At 36.3% G+C, this 18,916-nt stretch overlaps 1 protein-coding gene across 3 annotated transcripts in view; it reads left to right on the plus strand.

Annotated features, from left to right (window-relative positions):
• LOC127843121 (protein neuralized-like) overlaps nt 1-18,916 on the plus strand; it is a 110,873-nt gene that overhangs the window by 42,103 nt on the left and 49,854 nt on the right. For 2 of the 3 annotated variants that reach the window (XM_052372953.1, XM_052372952.1), the window contains exons 3-4: nt 6,984-7,103; nt 7,721-10,335. In XM_052372953.1, coding sequence (XP_052228913.1) covers nt 6,984-7,103; nt 7,721-8,196 — 596 coding nt within the window. In that variant the 3' untranslated portion in view covers nt 8,197-10,335. Of the gene's footprint in view, nt 1-6,983; nt 7,104-7,720; nt 10,336-18,916 lie in introns of those variants that run through there. The other variant, XR_008032101.1, reaches the window with a different exon arrangement.

An 18,916-nucleotide genomic window follows, 5' to 3' on the forward strand; every position in this document is an offset into this window, starting at 1 on the left:
TTAATACAGACTCGGCGTCGTTGCGCGGATCGATGCCGAGTGCCACGGCGATACGCCGCGTAAACACACGATTCGGCCGCCGCGGACTAATAATCTGGCCATGGCGTAGCCGCGGATTATGTTTGTGCCGCTTTGGCTGTACTGTACACATGTATTTTAAATAGAAAAACAGCAAACATTTGGTTTCTTGTAAATAACTTAAGTTTGCATTGAAGAATCTTGATGAAAGATATAGCAAACTTGCATGTAAACCTACATGTGTACCTTGAATTGCATTTGAGGTGTTTCATATAAAGGTCAAGGTCTCTTAATGAAAAAAATAAAATTAATTGGGGGTGGAAGTTTTGTTTTGAAATTGTGTGTGTAGTTGATTTGGGGCCTGAGTTGGGTGAAGGTCTAGGTCACTGTTACTAAAAAAGAAAAGAACTGTTTTGCTCTGTAACTTGAATTTTGATGGACATGCATGTATTATGCTGAAATTGCGTGCCCATTTGGGACCAGTTTTGGGAAGAATCAAGATGGAGGTCACTGTTGTTCAAGACAGAACAAAAGTATTCTCTCAATAGCTTTATTGTGTGTGTAGTTAAAAAAGGCTTATAAGCAAACCTAGCTTGGGATTGTACAATTTATAATCAGTGCACCAGCTAGGATTTTTAAAAGGGCATGGGGGGGGGGCTATTTTGTCAAAAGGGCACTTAGGACAAGCAGTTTTTTGTCAAAAGGGCACTTTCGAGCACGCAGGCTTATCTGGAATGCTCCCTATTGCATATTAATTTTATGTTATTAATAATTGTTAGAATATATTATTCCCATTATTATTAAACCATGCAAATAAAATGTCTACAATTTGGAATAAATTACTTACAATGTAACATCTGATTTATAAATTATTAAATGTAATTTTTATGCCCCCGGATGGAAATAGCGGGGGTATATTGTTTTTGGCCTGTCTGTCATTGTATGTGTCCGTGTGTGTGTCCCAAAACTTAAACCAAAACTTAAACCTTCTTCATAACTTTTGCAATATTGAACGTAGCAACTTGATATTTGGCATGCATGTGTATCTCATGGAGCTGCACATTTTGAGTGATGAAAGGTCAAGGTTATCCTTCAAGGTCAGAGGTCCAATAATAAATCACAGGGGCGCATGAGGGGGCATTGTGTTTCTGACAAACACATGTCTTGTTGTTTTTTTAAGTAAATAAAAAGGCAGGGCGGGGCCTCAGAAGGGCAGGACAGAGCTTCGGAAGGGCAGGGCGGGTTGCCCTTCTATTTAGGCCTAGCTGGAGCACTGTTATATAATAAATATTATATATTTTAAACACCTGGTATGCTTTTGCCAGGTTTCTTGTTTGTTACCTATTTAACCATTGTTACAAGTGATACAAACAAGCTAGTGAAAAGAAGTTTGTTAAAGACTAATCAATGTCAAAGCGATTTTGTTACAAAAATAGGCATTATGGAACAATTTTAAAGTACTTTTTTCATGTAAGTACTTTTCTTTTATTCTGTACCATCAGTAATTATTTTGGGGTAATTGTTTTGTTGGGCTTATTTTTTGCTTAGTTTCATTGTCCAGGCTCCAGAGTTATTATTACCTGGCATTTTTACCAAGATTGTAGATTCCTGACATTAATTGGATATCTGCCACCTCTGCTATAGAGCCCCCATACTGAGTTGTAATCAATTATCAGACATCAGAGAAAAATGTTGGGTTCTGGTAAATAAACAATGTCTGCAAACTTGAGATATTCAGTACATTATACCTGTCTTAATATGAATATTTTGTGGAAAATATTCCTTAAGGGTAATTGCTGTGGGTTATTTCTGTATTACATGTATTTTTAACATATACCAAATAATGTCAAGTACTTCAATACCTTTAAAAATGTAATTTGACTTTTTGTGTTTGATTTTTAAATTGTATAATGGACATTTCAACTCACTTAACCATTTGGAATATATATTGATTTTTTAATTTTTGGTTGCTGCAATGCTTGATATACATGTACAGATCTTTTATATTTGCCTAATTAAAAAAACTACAAAATGCTGTTGTTTCAACCCCCCAAAATACATGTAGATATAGAGAATACTAGGTTAGCGTTGAATACAGAGAAGTTTATGTTGCGAGGCTTAGAACGCCGGAAGCGCGACTACATATGACTACATTAAAAGGTTGAAAGTCGTATAATTTTGAAGCTTAAGTTTTGTCGACTGTGTTTCTTATGAAAAATCATTCAGTGGTAAAGTAAATATAAATTAAAAAAATACAAAACAAAAATCGTGTAATTTAATATTTTATTTCAACATTTCTTTTGGTGAATATGTCATATATATATTTTTCTGCAAAATATGCACATTTTCTTTTAATGGGTGACCTTACAATTCGATCAATGAACCAAACAATATCGACCTAATTTTAGCGCATATCACATGACGTCATTTAAAAAGTAGTCCGTGCACGCGACAGGTATATTCCACAGTGTTGAATACAAGCAAGTATATTCCACAACGTGTTATACCGTCAATGTCGCGATGAAAATGGGATAAAAGATGTTCTCTGGGAAAACGTGTGTCAAGTGTCATCTCAGATTAGTCTGTGCATTCAGAACAGGCTTACCAGGGATGACATTTTCCTGTGCAGTCCACACAGACTAAATCTGGGACTAAATCTGGGACAACACTTTACGCCCCATGCATTAAGCCCAGTTTTTCCCAACTCAAATAGTGTTGTTTGGTCCACAATTATTCTTAGCAGAGAAAACATGTCTGTTAGGTAGAATGTAAATATAACAGAGAGTTATGTTAACAGCCTTGCAGAATGTGGGTCAGATACCAGGGTGGATTGACATGAGATGTACAGAAAAGAGAACATTGTTTTCAGAAGAGATATTTTGAGCTGTGCTTTTATAAATATTTATTAGTAGTTCTTGATGTACTTTCTTTGAAAGCCTTACAGACTTGGCTGCCAGCTATGTAATCATATTTGTAGGTTAAATTCCTTGGCCTGTTCACATTTGTGTTTATAATTTTATGAAAATAAAAAAATAGACATGTATTTATATTAATAATGGTACTATTGTTATATAAAAGACATAAAACAGACTATTAGTTTTCAAAGAGCAAGCCTACATTGTGTAATATACTAGTACTAGTAATTTGTTTATGTCACTAAAGAAATCCTTTATTGTTTTTCTCTGGCTTCCTAGTTTCCTAACATATTTAATACTTTACATGGCAAATGATTGGCATTGCTAAGGTTAGTTAACTGTTTTGTATAATGGCTATATGCTTGCTGCTCACTAAATATTAGAAAATCATCATTTTTCCTTGTTTCCCTTTATTACAGTTTACAATTTGTATAAATATCAAAACCTTTCAACAGAAAAAAGACAATATTCTATCAGTATAAGCAGAGTTCAGGGAAAGTCAGGAATACTGCATGTGCATCAAGTGTTGTCTCAGATTGACTCTGCTTTCTGCCTTGACTGGATTCTCTTAAAGAAGAAATTTATTTAAGAAATAATATTTTTCTATCATGGTTTGTTGTCGAATAACCCACAGTAAGGAGTATAGATGCGTAGGAATTAAATCACGAGTGCGAAGCACGAGTGATTTGATAACACGCATCTATACAACTTACTGTGGGTTATTCGACAACAAACCATCATAGAAAAATATTATTTCGATTCTAACAAAATTCTGATTGATTTGGTTCAAGCTTTCGGACGTGAACTATATTTTTCAATACTCCGCCCTTCTAATTACAAAGTTCACTATTTAGTGACGTCATTGACTTGTACAAACATATGACGTCGTTTTCATTCATAAATATTTTGCAAATGACGTCACTTTCATTGAAAACAACAATCGTAGAAACTTAGGCCAAAAAAAAAAATAGTCTTGGTTCAGGGAACATGGCCAGAAAAATGTAGGAGGGTAGGTAGGTTTTTTATTTTATTTTTTGTTTATTTTTTTTTTTTTACCAGTCGACTGATTTCAGGGTGAAAAAGGGTCAGTTAATGCACCCATGATTGTTTAAACACTGACCAAATGATTAATATTGCACATGTGGTATTTAGTCGTTGTATATTATTCAATATTCCTAGCTCTTTATGCACTTCTTCAGGGCTAGCGCTGGCCCAAAATTTCTTTTAGCCAACCATTTTTTCTTTGTCTGTCTGTGATAGTGTGACCTTCATATTCAAAAGTGAACAAGCCATCTTTATCAGTCTCTGGTGTTTGAGGTGTGACCTTCAGAATTTTTTTCATCATGAGACCTGACCTAGTCTCCAACAGGTGCTCAAGAGTCTGAATAGTGGCTGTCAAAAGGAGGGTAACCTCAGAATAGCACAAGTCTTTCTTCTGGTACATTTTTTGATAAAATGGCAATGGGTTTGAGCGCATCGCACAGGAAGTGAGCAGTGTACATAAATTTGAATGTTGCTATTGGTTTGTACAGGCTAAGGGCGTCACAGTACATTGATTTTGATTCATTATCAAAGCGAAGCCAATTGTTGTCAAGTTTCCATGACTCTTTGAATGTTCTAGTGTTTTGTGTTTTAATTATTTTTTTTTGTTATGACTCTTTTTCGTCCAACAACGCTTTAAGGTTAAAGACGCCATGTTAGCGACTTTAGAGACAAAGTGGTTACTTCCATTTTTATAGTAGTGTAGATGAATGACTCTTCCTATGTGTTAAAAATTTGAAATGTTAATTAAAATTAAACCGCGCGTGTTTTTCACATTTTTATTTGATTAAAATACGCTGCTGTCAGTTAGCATAGTGTGCGAGTAAAACAAACAAATTAATTAATTATCATCTTTTCATTTCGATCGGAAATTGGCAGAAAGTTGTAACATCATCGACATAGAACTAATTATTTAATTATCACTTTTAAATTCAGATCAATAGACAGCTTGGAAATAATTAAAATATTGTCACGCTTCTTTTCATTTTTAATCTTTAATAATACGACATTTGCGACCGGCCGCTATTTTGTTTGCAGACGACAATATTAACTGTGTATTCAAAGTGCACAGTGTCTGCGCATGAATGACCGAATATTACTCCATAGCTCCACCCATTTTTACATTTCATTTAACAACGTCATTTCATGTGTAAGCAAGCTCAATGTTGATTGGCCAGCTAGCATGCGCACTTCAATAACAATAAGGTCAAGCGATGTCTCGTATACACGTGCAGACCGGTTATTGTTCACTGTTCAAATTGCGAACACTTTCATTGAAACAAAGAGAAAAATATAGAAAACCAATCCAGGTTTAATTGGTGGCTGTTTTCAATGAAATTTTACGAGATTTTAGCATTTTCGCCATCAGATTTTTTTCCATGGACCAAAAAAATCGTTAGGGTCGGGGGCAAAAAATAGGGTCGGTCGGGTTCCCTGAACCAAGACTTTTTTTTTTTTGGCCTTAATGACGTCACGTTTATTGATGCTACTGAAAAGCTGACATGCTATAAATGTTTTCTGAATTAGGCTTCCTATAAACAATAACATTCTTTGTAGGTGTGGTTATGCCACTTATCACCAAATATACAATTTGTTGTTTCATTACATTTATATACATGCTACATTTATTATGCCCCCCTTCGAAGAAGAGGGGGTATATTGCTTTGCTCATGTCGGTCTGTCGGTCGGTCGGTCGGTCCGTCCACCAGGTGGTTGTCAGACGATAACTCAAGAACACTTGAGCCTAGGATCATGAAACTTCATAGGTACATTGATCATGACTCGCAGATGACCCCTATTGATTTTGAGGTCACTAGGTCAAAGGTCAAGGTCACGGTGACCCGAAATAGTAAAATGGTTTTTGAATGATAACTCAAGAACGCATACGCCTAGGATCATGAAACTTCATGGGTAGATTGATCATGACTCGCAGATGACCCCTATTGATTTTGAGGTCACTAGGTCAAAGGTCAAGGTCACAGTGACCCGAAATAGTAAAATGGTTTCCGGATGATAACTCAGGAATGCATACGCCTAGGATCATGAAACTTCATGGGTAGATTGATCATGACTTGCAGATGACCCCTATCGATTTTGAGGTCACTAGGTCAAAGGTCAAGGTCACGGTGACCCGAAATAGTAAAATGGTTTTCGGATGATAACTCAAGAACACATATGCCTAGGATCATGAAACTTCACAGGTAGATTGATCATGACTCGCACATGACCCCTATTGATTTTGAGGTCACAAGGTCCAAGGTCAAGGTCACGGTTACCCGAAATAGTAAAATGATTTTCGGATGATAACTCAAGAACGCTTTTGCCTAGGATCATGACACTTCATAGGTACATTGATCATGACTCACAGATGACCCCTATTGATTTTCAGGTCACTAGGTCAAAGGTCAAGGTCACAGTGACAAAAAACGTATTCACACAATGGCTGCCACTACAACGGACAGCCCATATGGGGGGCATGCATGTTTTACAAACAGCCCTTGTTACATTTCTTTTAGGGCGGGTTTTAGCACGTGCATTTTACTGCAATATTTTTTTTATTTATTTGGAACTATTTTCGAAACATTAAGCTCCGCCCATAAGTTATTGCAGAATAACCCACACTTGATTTACTTCTTTGTCTATAGAAAACAAGTTGTGTGCCGTGTTAGAATAACCCTTAACCACATAGATACGTATTTTGACAGATTTGTAATCCCTTAGAAAGTGAAATTTGACTTGAGACCTTTCTTTCTAGATTCATGTTTTAAAGGCTTCATTGCCAACCCTTAGATACTGATGAGCAGCAAACAGCATAAAACCTGAACACACTGTGAGTTAGTCACAGACTGTTCTGGTTTTATGCTGTTTGCCCATAGCCATTTTCACTTAGCTTCTGATTGGGAAATGGTTAAACGAAAAAATTCAATTAAAGCAAAAAATCTCGTCCCTGATAAGCCTGTGCAGACTGCTTTTTTCCAGAGAGGGTATCACATTGTGATCTTCTTTCAGGTGAGGTACAGTATGGGAGGAACAACCACAAGGTGTCCACACTGATGCATGTGGACCGCACACTACCGCTTTGGGCTTTCTTTGATGTGTACGGCAATGTACAGAAGATCAAAATGATTGGTAAGTTGTACTTAGGAATATCTGGGAAATCTTTGATGTGTACGGCAATGTACAGAAGATCAAAATGATTGGTAAGTTGTACTTAGGAATATCTGGGCTTTCTTTGATGTGTACAGTAATGTACAGAAGATAAAAATGATTGGTAAGTTGTTCTTAGAAATGTGCGGGCTTTCTCTAACCAGTATGGTAAAGTGCAAAAAAAGATGTCACATGACCTATTGAAAGAGCATACATTTTAAAAATAAGCCTACCTGAATATCTGACAATAATTCAACGGGTATTGTTTGTTTTGTAATATTTTATAATTTACAAGAAAATTTAAGCAAATGACGTTAGATTGTTGTTTTCAATGTGTTAAAGAACAAGTGTCATGTTGTAACCCAGCCAGAAAAATCCACGACCACATTGGAGATTGAACCCGGGCCTTCCTTGTTCCAAATCAGGCAGACACTCTACCGCGTCAATAGTAAAGCTAGCTCATATAGCAAGGCAGTATAAAATCTCCTGATGCAGAACCCTGCTAAAATAACACGTTGGAATAATAATTTGTTTTAATCAGATTGCTCATATTGTAACTTTTCCTTCTACATTTTTAAGTCCAATGATCTGTGTTGCAGGTGTAACAATCCCGCCTCTCCCGCCGGTCATTCCTCCACGCCCGATGCCAAGGTCAAGGTCAACGTCCAGTGCCCTCATGGTGACCCTGCCTCCCCCGCCGTCCCACCGCTTCTCCATGATACCCCTGACCTTGAACCTCGGGGGTCAAGTGGAAAGTCAAGGTCACATGCCCCCAACAATGTCAAGGAGCATAAGTCAACCTGCCGTGCCTCTCGTGCCTGGGTCGCCCTTGACCCATACACTTGTTCACCAGTCCATGCCCCCTACCCCCAGCTCAATCAGCGACCCCATAGCTGACAATGAGAACAACGAGTGCAATGTATGCTACGAACGACCTGTCAATGCCGTGCTGTACACGTGCGGACATATGTGTATGTGTTTTGAATGCGCGCAGGCTGTGAGGAAGGAACGCAACCCTTTGTGCCCGATTTGCAGACAGGAAATTAAAGATGTGATTAAGATTTATCGATCATAGTGTGAGGTATTTTAAAGGATACCCGTTTGAACATGATTGTAATACTTCGGTTAAAGTTTAAAATGCATTCACTTTTAAGAAATGTTTTGGCTTTTTTCTGGCCCTATTTGGGTTTTACTGCAATACTGTAAAATATTGGAAAGTCTAACAGGGCTCGAATTTAACGTTTTTTTTTTACTTGCAAAATATTGCAAGCAGCAACAATACCAACTCGCAAAATCAAAAACATTCTCACAAATTTTGCTGGAAACATAAATAAAAGCAAGTTTGGACATTAGTTTAGTACTATTAAAACAAAATAAAATATGACATCAACAACAAGTTTTAGTTATATATTAAGTTCCTTGTCCCACTTTTTCACTGTTTTCGTAGAAGGATTTAATTTCCCTTGTTTTTTTCTAACTCAACGGTTAATGTTGCTTTATATTTTGTATTGTTATTTCCGTCTGTTGGCAAAAAGAAACTAGTTATTTTTTGCTTCAACGCCATGTCTGTTCAAGTTTCATGTCTCTTATAATGAACATGTGTGAATAATCGACTGTTTCACGTTCTTTGTACCAATACCATCCGCATATCTGTACTATAAGTATACCAGTCTACATACAAGGTGTGCGCTTCCGCATACGGGGTTCGGACGTTCTTTAAATTGACCTGCGGTTAAGCAATCGGTATTTTTCACTCGCATTTTGCAAGTGTACGAGTGTTAATTTCGAGCCCTGGTCTAATTTCATATCAACTATTGATTGTCTCCAATTAGCTTTCTAGTTTGATCATCTATTACATAATGAATCTCACTATTAAGTTTGTTGTATTTTACTTTTGCCCATTAGTGGGCATTTGTATTTGATACTTTTGATCTGTTAAGTGTTCACATTTGTTTATTTTACTTGGTTCTTTAATTTTACCTCAAATAAAGTTTTTTGTCATTTGCATAAATACTACAGTCTTTTTAAGTTTATTAATGCCATATCTTACTTACTACAGCACGTGCGGCTGATTTTCTATGAAGCCTTTAGCCAATGTCTCATAGTCACTTGACATGTTGTTTCAATCTTTTGATCTGTTTTCAATTGTTGTATTTCGAACTTGAATAGTCCTTACATTAAGACATATCTTTGTTTTTTGATAAAGATTATTTATATGAGACAGCCCCATTGATTCATTAGTGTGTTGATATACATTTATATCTTATTCAGTCCTTTTAATCAGTTTTTTTTTACTAAATCATGCTGCAGATACATGTATAAATGTTGCTATTCTTTGCTTATTTTCAATCAAGTTTATAACTGGTCTGTAGTTTGTTATGTCTCATTCATTGTTATGATGTAAATTATTAATATTTAAGCAGTTGTTATTCTCATACATGTGTAATTATCATAATGAAGTTGTTCACTGTATCAGTACAGGGCCTGTCTGTATGGAATAGTTCAAGGCATTTCAAAATGGCATTAGTTCAAATGTACGTAAATAATGTTTTATAACCAATGATAACTTTTCTGTTTGGAAGATATGTATTTGTTTGTAGGCCAGGAAAAATAAAATCATGTTTATTTACAGGGGCAATATTTAAGGAAAATGATTTTAAAAAATGTTTTAATTTAGATTTGTATAAAGTTTGTGACGTAGTGTCTTGTAGCACATTGAATGTATGCGTTTTCAAATGAGGTGGTTGTATACCATTAAGTGCAATTAAATGTGATATTTCTATATATTGTGGGTGAATGAAGCTAACAGATTTGAATGGCTTACATATGAGCTTTGCTCTGGGAAAATGGGGCTTAATGCCTGTGGGTAAAAGGTCATCCCAGATTAGCCTGTGCAGTGCACACAGGTTAATTGAGGATGACTTCTTCCACTTTATGCACACGCATAAATCTTGATATTCCCAGAACGAGGCTCATATTTTTAAAAATATATTTTAAATTAGTGCTTGTGGTGTTAAAAAATATGTACATAAAAACTTTTTATAATCGAAGACCACAAATATCAACCACTGCTTTATATTTGCTGAAAGGACATGTTATAGAGAGTCATGATGAAATTTTGCTGTTATATATTTATTATCATGCTGTTGCAATGGTTATTACACGTTTCTTACATGATGTTTCATTATCTGATTGAATACATTTTGCAATAAATGATTTTGTTGGGTTTTCTATTAGTTGGATCATGTTAGACATTTCACATGGTTATATGTAGTTTTTAGCTCTACTGGTCGAAGGCCGGAAGAGCTTATGTCATGGTGTGGTTTCCGTCGTTCGTCCGTGCGTGCGTGCGTCCGTGCGTTATACTTTTTCTTGTTTACGCGATAAAGTCCACAGTTTTCATCCGATTCTTTTCAAACTTGTTCAGTGTCTTTATATTAATGAGGACTCGAACCCTATTGAAAATGAGCAATATCGGAGTTACATCAATGGGTTACATCAGAGTAAAAAGTCCAGAATTATCTCCCCTTTAATTTGCGAAAATTGTGAAATAAGGCTTGTTTACGCAATAAAGTCCACAGTTTTCATCCAATTATTTCCCAACTTGCACAGTGTCTTTATCTGAATGATGAGTCAAACCCTATTGAAAATGAGAAATATCGGAGTTATAAATCCAGAATTATCTCCCCTTGAATTTGAGAAAAAAATGAAAATTCTGTTTTTTTATGTGATAAAGTCCATAATTTTCATCCAATTCTTGGCAAACTTGCACAGTGTCTTTGTATCAATGAGGACTCAAACTCTTTTTTTAAAAGAGCAATATCGAAGCAATAAGTCCAGAATGACTTCCCCTTCAATATGAGAAAATTTTGAAATCCCGCTTGTTAACGCAATTAATTCCACAGTTTTCATCCAATTATTTCCAAATTTGCACAGTATCTTTATATCAATGAGGACTTGAACCCTATTGAATATGAGCAGTATTGGAGAAATAAGTACACAATAATCTCCCCTTGAATTTGAGAAAATTCTCCTTGTTTGCGCGATTAAGTACACAGTTTCCATCTTATTCTTTCCAAACTTGCACAGTGTTTATAGCTGTAGTCATTGTGCGTCCATCCTTCGTTTGTTAGAATTGTTTGTTTACATATAAAGTTCTATCCTTTGAAACTTCAACGGATGTTTTATATCATCAAGGGCCAGAACCCCATACAGAGTGAAGAAAATTTGTCCAACTTTATATTGTTGAAAAGGAGCCATTTGAAGTTTAAATTTTACGTTTTTTCTTGTTTATGCGATAAATTTCCCATTTTGGGTCTGTTTATTTAAAACTTACTCAGATTGTTCATACTATCAAGGACTTGAGCCCTATTGACAATGGAGATGAGTTGAAAATTAATCATTAAAAAGGAGCCATTTGTACTTTTACCTCATTTACACAATTGAGTCCATATTTTTGGTCTGATTGATTCCCTATCACCTTTCAAACAATCAGTGTTTTTTTTTTACTTCATTACTTTTTAAAAATCGTCTGCTACATGACACAGAAAGAGATTATGACATTTTCTTCTGATAGGGGCTACATTCTGAATAGGGGCTACATTCTGAATAGGGGCTACATTCTGAATAGGGGCTACATTCTGAATAGGTGCTACATTCTGAATAGGGGCTACATTCTGATAGGGGCTACATTCTGAATAGTCATCTGCAAAGCCTTTTTTTGGGTCAGTCCGAAATTGGTTTGGTAATGAGTCAAAAGCCTTCTAACCATTGTGTGATGTGATATGATCAGTGACTACTTGTCCTTTATAGCATCTGAATAATTGTTTTGAACATAGTGATAAAAGGAGGAATTATTTTAATGTATCTGCAGCAGATAACGTTTTGAAAATGTGCCTAGAGGAAAAAGTAACTGAAGTGAGTAACCTCCTTTTCTCACCATGTTCTTTACTCTTATGGCAGCAATATTTTCCATTTTGATTTCATTCGGAATAGTAATTTGCAAACTTTATATGAGTCGGTCCAGAATTGGTTCACTCTCTTCTCTGATGCATGTCATAAAAATTAGAAATATATATATGGTTTTAGTATACTATGCCATGATATGGCCAACCTTTGACTCCAAACAATCATATGCTCATACTAAGCAACACAAACAGTGATCAAGCACTGAAATCAGATCATTTTAATTAATATGGCATAAATCATCGTAATTAAACTGATATTTTGAATTGATGAAAATGACATAAACAATAATTGTTAAAACTGTTTCCCAATGTTGTTAAACATTCCAGCCAGTAGAGCGATTCAGGCCCTCATGGGCCTCTTGTTTTATATAATCATAATGCAAGCATAGTATTACACATATAAATTAGATTCTTGCATTATCTTTTAATTATATTTGCAATTGAAATGAACTGCGTCATGCAAAAAGGGGTCTTATGCCATCCATGGTCAGCATAGCTCCAGACTGCAAACAATAATCGGATACAACACTACTCACATGCATTAAGCACCATTTTTCCAGAGTGAGGCTCAAATGCAGATAGTTGGAATTCATAAGAAATAATGGTTAATGTCATGCAACAGCCCTTTAAGAGCGTTTGATTTTTATGCCCCCAAAGGAGGGCATATAGTGATCCTATGGAGACAGCTCTTGTTATGTCATTTTTTTTCTAATTAGCTAGTTAGAGCATAATCAGATGGTGCTGGTCTGTCTGCAACATATATTTCAAATCTTAATGAAACTTGATCAAAACATTTATCCCTATGATTATTTTGCCGAGTTTAAAAGTGGGCCACTCGAGGTAAAAAACTAGGTCACGAGGGCAAATTAAGACAGTAAGCTTTTCAATTCTTAATAAGTCACATTTACAGTCCAATCTCCATGAAACTTGGTCAGATGTGTTCTAATGATATCTTGGCCGAGTTTGAAAATGATTTGTTAAAAACACAAGGTCGCCAGGGGACAAGAAGTTTTTAACCAGGTTTTCCGAAGGAAAAACTGGTTATTAGATTGGCGAATGTCGGCAGGCGGGCGGGCTGAACAAGCTTGTCCAGGCCATAATTTTGTTGTTCATTGTGAGATTTTAAAATCATTTGGCACATTTGTTCACCATCATTAGACGTTGTGTCGCGCAAAAGAATTACGTCGATATCTCCAAGGTCACACTTTAAGTTCAAAGGTAAAAAGTGAACATAAATTAGCTTGTCCGGGCCATAACTATGTTATTCATTGTGAAATTTTAAAATCATTTGGCACTTTGTTCACCATCGGTGTGTTGCTCGAAAGAATTACGTCGATATCTCTAAGGTCAAGGTCGCCACGACTAAAAATAGATTGAATTTGAAACAAGGGGGGTAACTATGAACAATCAGTAACAATGCACATTTTGAGGTGTCTCCCTTTATCAGTGTATTTTTATGCCCCCGGATCGATAGATCGGAGTCATATTGTTTTTGTATGTCTGTCTGTCTCTGTCTCTCTGCCTCTCTGTCTGTCAGTCTGTCTGCCCGTCTGTCTGTCTGTCCCAAAACTTTAACCTTGTTTAAAGTTCGATAACTTTTGCAATATTGAACATAGAAACTTGATATTTACAATGTGTATCTCATTGAGCTGCTAATTTTGAGTGGTGAAAAGTTAAGGTCATCCTTCAAGGTCAAAGGTCAAATATCATTGTGTTTTTCTTTCCTAAAACTTTAACCTTCGTTAAAGTTTTATCATAACATTTTTAATATTGAACACAGCAACTTCATATTAGGCATGCATGTGTTTCTCGTAGAGCTGCACATTTTGAGTGGTGAAGGGTCAAGGTCATCCGTCAAGGTCAAGGGTCAAAAAATAAAAAAATTCATTTCTCCATTCAATCTCAATGTATCTCATAGAGCTGCTCATTTTTGAGTGGTGAAAAGTCAAGGTCAAGGTCATCCTTCAAGGTCAAAGGTCAAATATCATTGTATTTTTCTTTCCTAAATCTTTAACCTTCGTTAAAGTTTTATCATAACTTTTTTAATATTGAACACAGCATCTTCATATTTGGCATGCATGTGTATCTCGTTGAGCTGCACATTTTGAGTGGTGAAATGTTAAGGTCATGGTCATCCTTCAAGGTCAAAGGTAAAAAAATAAAAAAAATAAATTTTTTAATTTCTCCATTCAATCTCTTACTTACTTCTCGTGGAGCTGCACATTTTGAGTGGTGAAAGGTCAAGGTCATCCTTCAAGGTCAAAGGTCAAATATATGGCTTCAAAGCGGCGCAATAGGGGGCATTGTGTTTCTGACAAACACATCTCTTGCTTTCTAATTGAAATCAAGGTCGCCACAAGTGAAAATAGATTGAATTTGACAAAAGGGGGTAACAATGCACATTTTGAATGGTCTCCCTTTATCAGACTTTTTTTTTCGAATTGGAAATCTGGTTTTGTGACAATTTTGTCCCTTGTTCTTTACATGGCTGAAGAAACCTTTGTTAACACAATTGACCTTATTTATGATCCAATCTTCATGAAACTTCGTCAGAATATTTGTCCGAATGAATATCGGCAGTGTTCAAAACAGGGTCATGCAAGTAAAAAACTAGGTCACTGCATGCAGTTCAGATTTCCACAAAAGCTTGTTAACATTCCTAAGTCATATATTTAGACTAATTTTCCTGAAACTTGGTCCAAACATTTGTTCTCAGACAAGTTCTACAATGTTTACTGGTCTGTTGAAAAACATGGCCACCAGGGGGTGGGGCAGTTTTCCTTATATGGCTATCGTGATTTTTTAACTGTCTAGAAGTCATATTTTTAGTCCAATCTTCATGAAACTTGGCCAGAGCATTTGCTCTTATGATATCTTGGCAGAGTTCAAACACGGGTCAGTCCCTTGAAAAAGCAGGCCACCATGGAGAAGGGCAGTTTCCTAATACAAATTTTTCAAGTAAATTTTTTGCTCGACTTTTCGAAGAAAAATGAGAGCTATACTACTCGCCCCGGCGTCAAAGTTGGCGTTGGTGAAAGTTTTTTATAAAGTCAAATAACTTTAACACTATCAAAGATAATTAACTCAAACTTGTAATACTTCTTTATGGCAACAAGACAATTGTGTATGTCAAGTTGCATAACTCTGTTAGCATTATTTTTAGAGTTATGCCCCTTTTTATACTTAGAAAATTGAAGATTTGGTTAAGTTTTGTGTTTAGGTCCACTATTATTCCTAAAGTATCAAAGGTATTGCTTTCATACTTGCAACACTTACTAACTATCATAAGGGGACTGTGCAGGCAAAGTTATGTAACTTTGACTGTCATTTAGACAGAATTATGACCCCTTTTATACTTAGAAAATTGACGATTTGGTTAAGTTTTGTGTTTTGGTCCATTTTACTCTTAAAGTATCATAGCTATTGATTTCAGACTTGGAACACTCGCTAACTATCATAAGGGGACTGTACAGGACAAGTTGCATAACTCTGGTTGGCATTATCACAGAATTATGGCCCTGTTTTGACTTAGTAACTTTGAATATTTTGTTAAATTTTGTATTTTGATGCACTTTACTTTTAAAGTATCAAGGCTATTGCTTTCAAACTTCAAATACTTTCTTACTATCATGAGGGTACTGTACCTGGCAAGTTGAATTTGACATTGACCTTTGAATGACCTTGAATCTCAAGATCAAATAAATACATTTTCCTTAAACTGCCATTACTTCTTTATTTAGGATCAGATTTGATTCATACTTTGACAAAACAACGCTTACCTGAGATACCACAATGGACTCCACCCAAACCATCCCCCAGGTCCCACCCCAAAATCTCCCCCCTAAAAAATAATTTTTTTTTTCTCTTTTTTTTATTCCCCCGGTAGCAGTTGAACTGTCCGTAAGTCTGTGCCTCCGTCCGAAAACTTTAACATTGGCCATAACTTTTGCAATATTGAAGATAGCAACTTGATATTTGGCATGGATGTGTATGTCATGGAGCTGCACATTTTGAGTGGTGGAAGGTCAAGATTAAGGTTGTTCTTCAAGGTCAAAGGTTAAATATATGGCGTCTGTCTGTCCGTCCGAAAACTTTAACAATGGTCATAACTTTTGCAATATTGAAGATAGCAACTTGATATTTGGCATGCATGTGTATCTCATGGAGCTGCACATTTTGAGTGGTGAAAGGTTAAGGTCAAGGTCATCCTTCAAGGTCAAAGGTCAAATTTTGCAATATTGAAGATAGCAACTTGATATTTGGCTTCATGTGTATCTCATGGAGCTGCACATTTTGAGTGGTGAAAGGTCAGGGTCGTCCTTCAAGGTCAAAGGTCAAATATATGGTGTCTTTCCGTCCATCCAAAAACTTTAACATTTTGAGTGGTGAAAGGTTAGGGTCGTCCTTAAAGGTCAAAGGTCAAATATATGGTGTCTTTCCGTCCATCCGAAAACTTTAACATTGGTCATAACTTTTGCAATCTTGAAGATGGCAACTCAATATTTGGCAGGGATGTGTATCTCATGAAGCTGCTCATTTTGAGTGGTGAAAGGTCAAGGTCATCCTTCAAGGTCAAAGGTCAATTTGCAATATTGAAGATAGCAACTCAATATTTGGCATGCATGCGTATCTCATGGAGCTGCACATTTTGAGTGATGAAAGGTCAGGGTCATCCTTCAATGTCAAAGGTCAAGGTCAAAGGTCAAATTTTGCAATATTGACGATAGCAACTCGATATTTGGCATGCATGCGTATCTCATGTAGCTGCACATTTTGAGTAGTGAAAGATCAAGGTCAAGGTCATCCTTCAAGGTCAAATGTCAAATTTTGTGATATTGAAGATAGCAACTCGATATTTGGCATGCATGCGTATCTCATGGTGCTGCACATTTTGAGTGGTGAAAGGTCAAGGTCATCCTTCAAGGTCAAAGGTAAAACATATGGCTTTAAAGCGGCGCAGTAGGGGACATTGTGTTTCACGAGCTCTTACAACACTTACCTGACATACCACAATGGACACCACCCAAACCATCCCCAGGCTCCACCCCAGAATCTTCCTCCCACCCGATTTTTTTTCCCTTTTTTTTCTTCTTATTTTTTAAATATCATTTTTAAATATCAAAATTTTGCAATATTGAAGATAGCAACTCAATATTTGGCAGGGATGTGTATCTCATGAAGCTGCTCATTTTGAGTGGTGAAAGATCAAGGTCATCCTTCAAGGTCAAAGGTCAATTTGCAATATTGAAGATAGCAACTCAATATTTGGCATGCATGCGTATCTCATGGAGCTGCATATTTTGAGTGATGAAAGGTCAGGGTCATCCTTCAATGTCAAAGGTCAAGGTCAAAGGTCAAATTTTGCAATATTGAAGATAGCAACTCGATATTTGGCATGCATGCGTATCTCATGTAGCTTCACATTTTGAGTAGTGAAAGATCAAGGTCAAGGTCATTCTTCAAGGTCAAATGTAAAATTTTGTGATATTGAAGATAGCAACTCGATATTTGGCATGCATGCGTAGCTCATGTTGCTGCACATTTTGAGTGGTGAAAGGTCAAGGTCATCCTTCAAGGTCAAAGGTAAAAAATATGGCTTTAAAGCGGCGCAGTAGGGGACAAGGTGTTTCACGAGCTCTTACAACACTTACCTGACATACCACAATGGACTCCACCCAAACCTTCCCCAGGCTCCACCCCAGAATCTTCCTCCCACCCGATTTTTTTCCCCTTTTTTTTCTTCTTATTTTTTAAATATCATCTAATAAATGAACATACACCCACATTATTCCCTCTCTCCACCCCCCACACCAAAATATTTTTTTTTTGGAAACATGGTAAAAAAAACACAAATATTTATTTTTATTATTTTATTTTTGAAAGACTATCCAACCATCACACCCAAGCTGTTGCTATCAAACTTGAAATATAATTTAATTAGTTTGTTTTATGTCTTTACAAATGTTCAATAGATTGTGGTAAGTATACCTGAACTCAGAATCGTCTATAATGTACCACTTCTTTAAAACATAAGCGATCAATATGTTTCAATTATGGTCCTCTTCCAGTTAGAATATGACTATATTACCTTGACCGTATTGAATATCAACAATTTCCACATTATACTGTCAAGCACTTGAAAAGTCGAGCGTGCTGTCTTCTGACATCTCTTGTAATTATTAAATACTTACCTGCTATCTAATAGCTACTACCTTTCCAAGGTGGGTTTATTCATCCGGAAATTCTGGAGCTGGGAGCTGGTCACCTATACACCAAAATTAGACTAGGTCGGAACATAGTGTAATGCAACATTTGCTAAAGCGGAAACAGTGTCCACATATCAATCTTCTTTCAATATATCTGAAATATTAGTCGAAGAGCGGGGTGGGACGTGGGACTCACCGATAGCAGGTAAGTATTTAATAATAAAAATGAATTTTACTTAAAAAATTTGTTTTAATAGCATAAATACATTACCTGCTATCTAATAGCCGAATTTGCAGCTGCGGCGGGAAGGTTCGCGTATAGCTCCCCAATCCCATCACAGCAGAATCCATATCTAGGGTTACCAGCTAAAGACAGCAGAAGCCATATCCAGGGTTATCAGCTTATCTTCGTTAGTACGGTATTGACTTGACTTCTCAAATAAGAGTAAGTATGTCTATGTCATAGAAGACACTACCGTTAGTGAAATCACAAGGGGAACCAACAAATACAAGTTGTCTTGTTGGCACTTCAGAGAACGAAGTAAAAGGAGGAGAAGGTGGTCGGATTCCTCCAGAAAGCATCTCGGAGCACGTCAGATAGTGGGGTGAGATAAATATACGC

Source organism: Dreissena polymorpha, chromosome 8 (assembly GCF_020536995.1).
Source record: "Dreissena polymorpha isolate Duluth1 chromosome 8, UMN_Dpol_1.0, whole genome shotgun sequence".
NCBI classification, from domain to species: Eukaryota; Metazoa; Mollusca; class Bivalvia; order Myida; family Dreissenidae; genus Dreissena; species Dreissena polymorpha.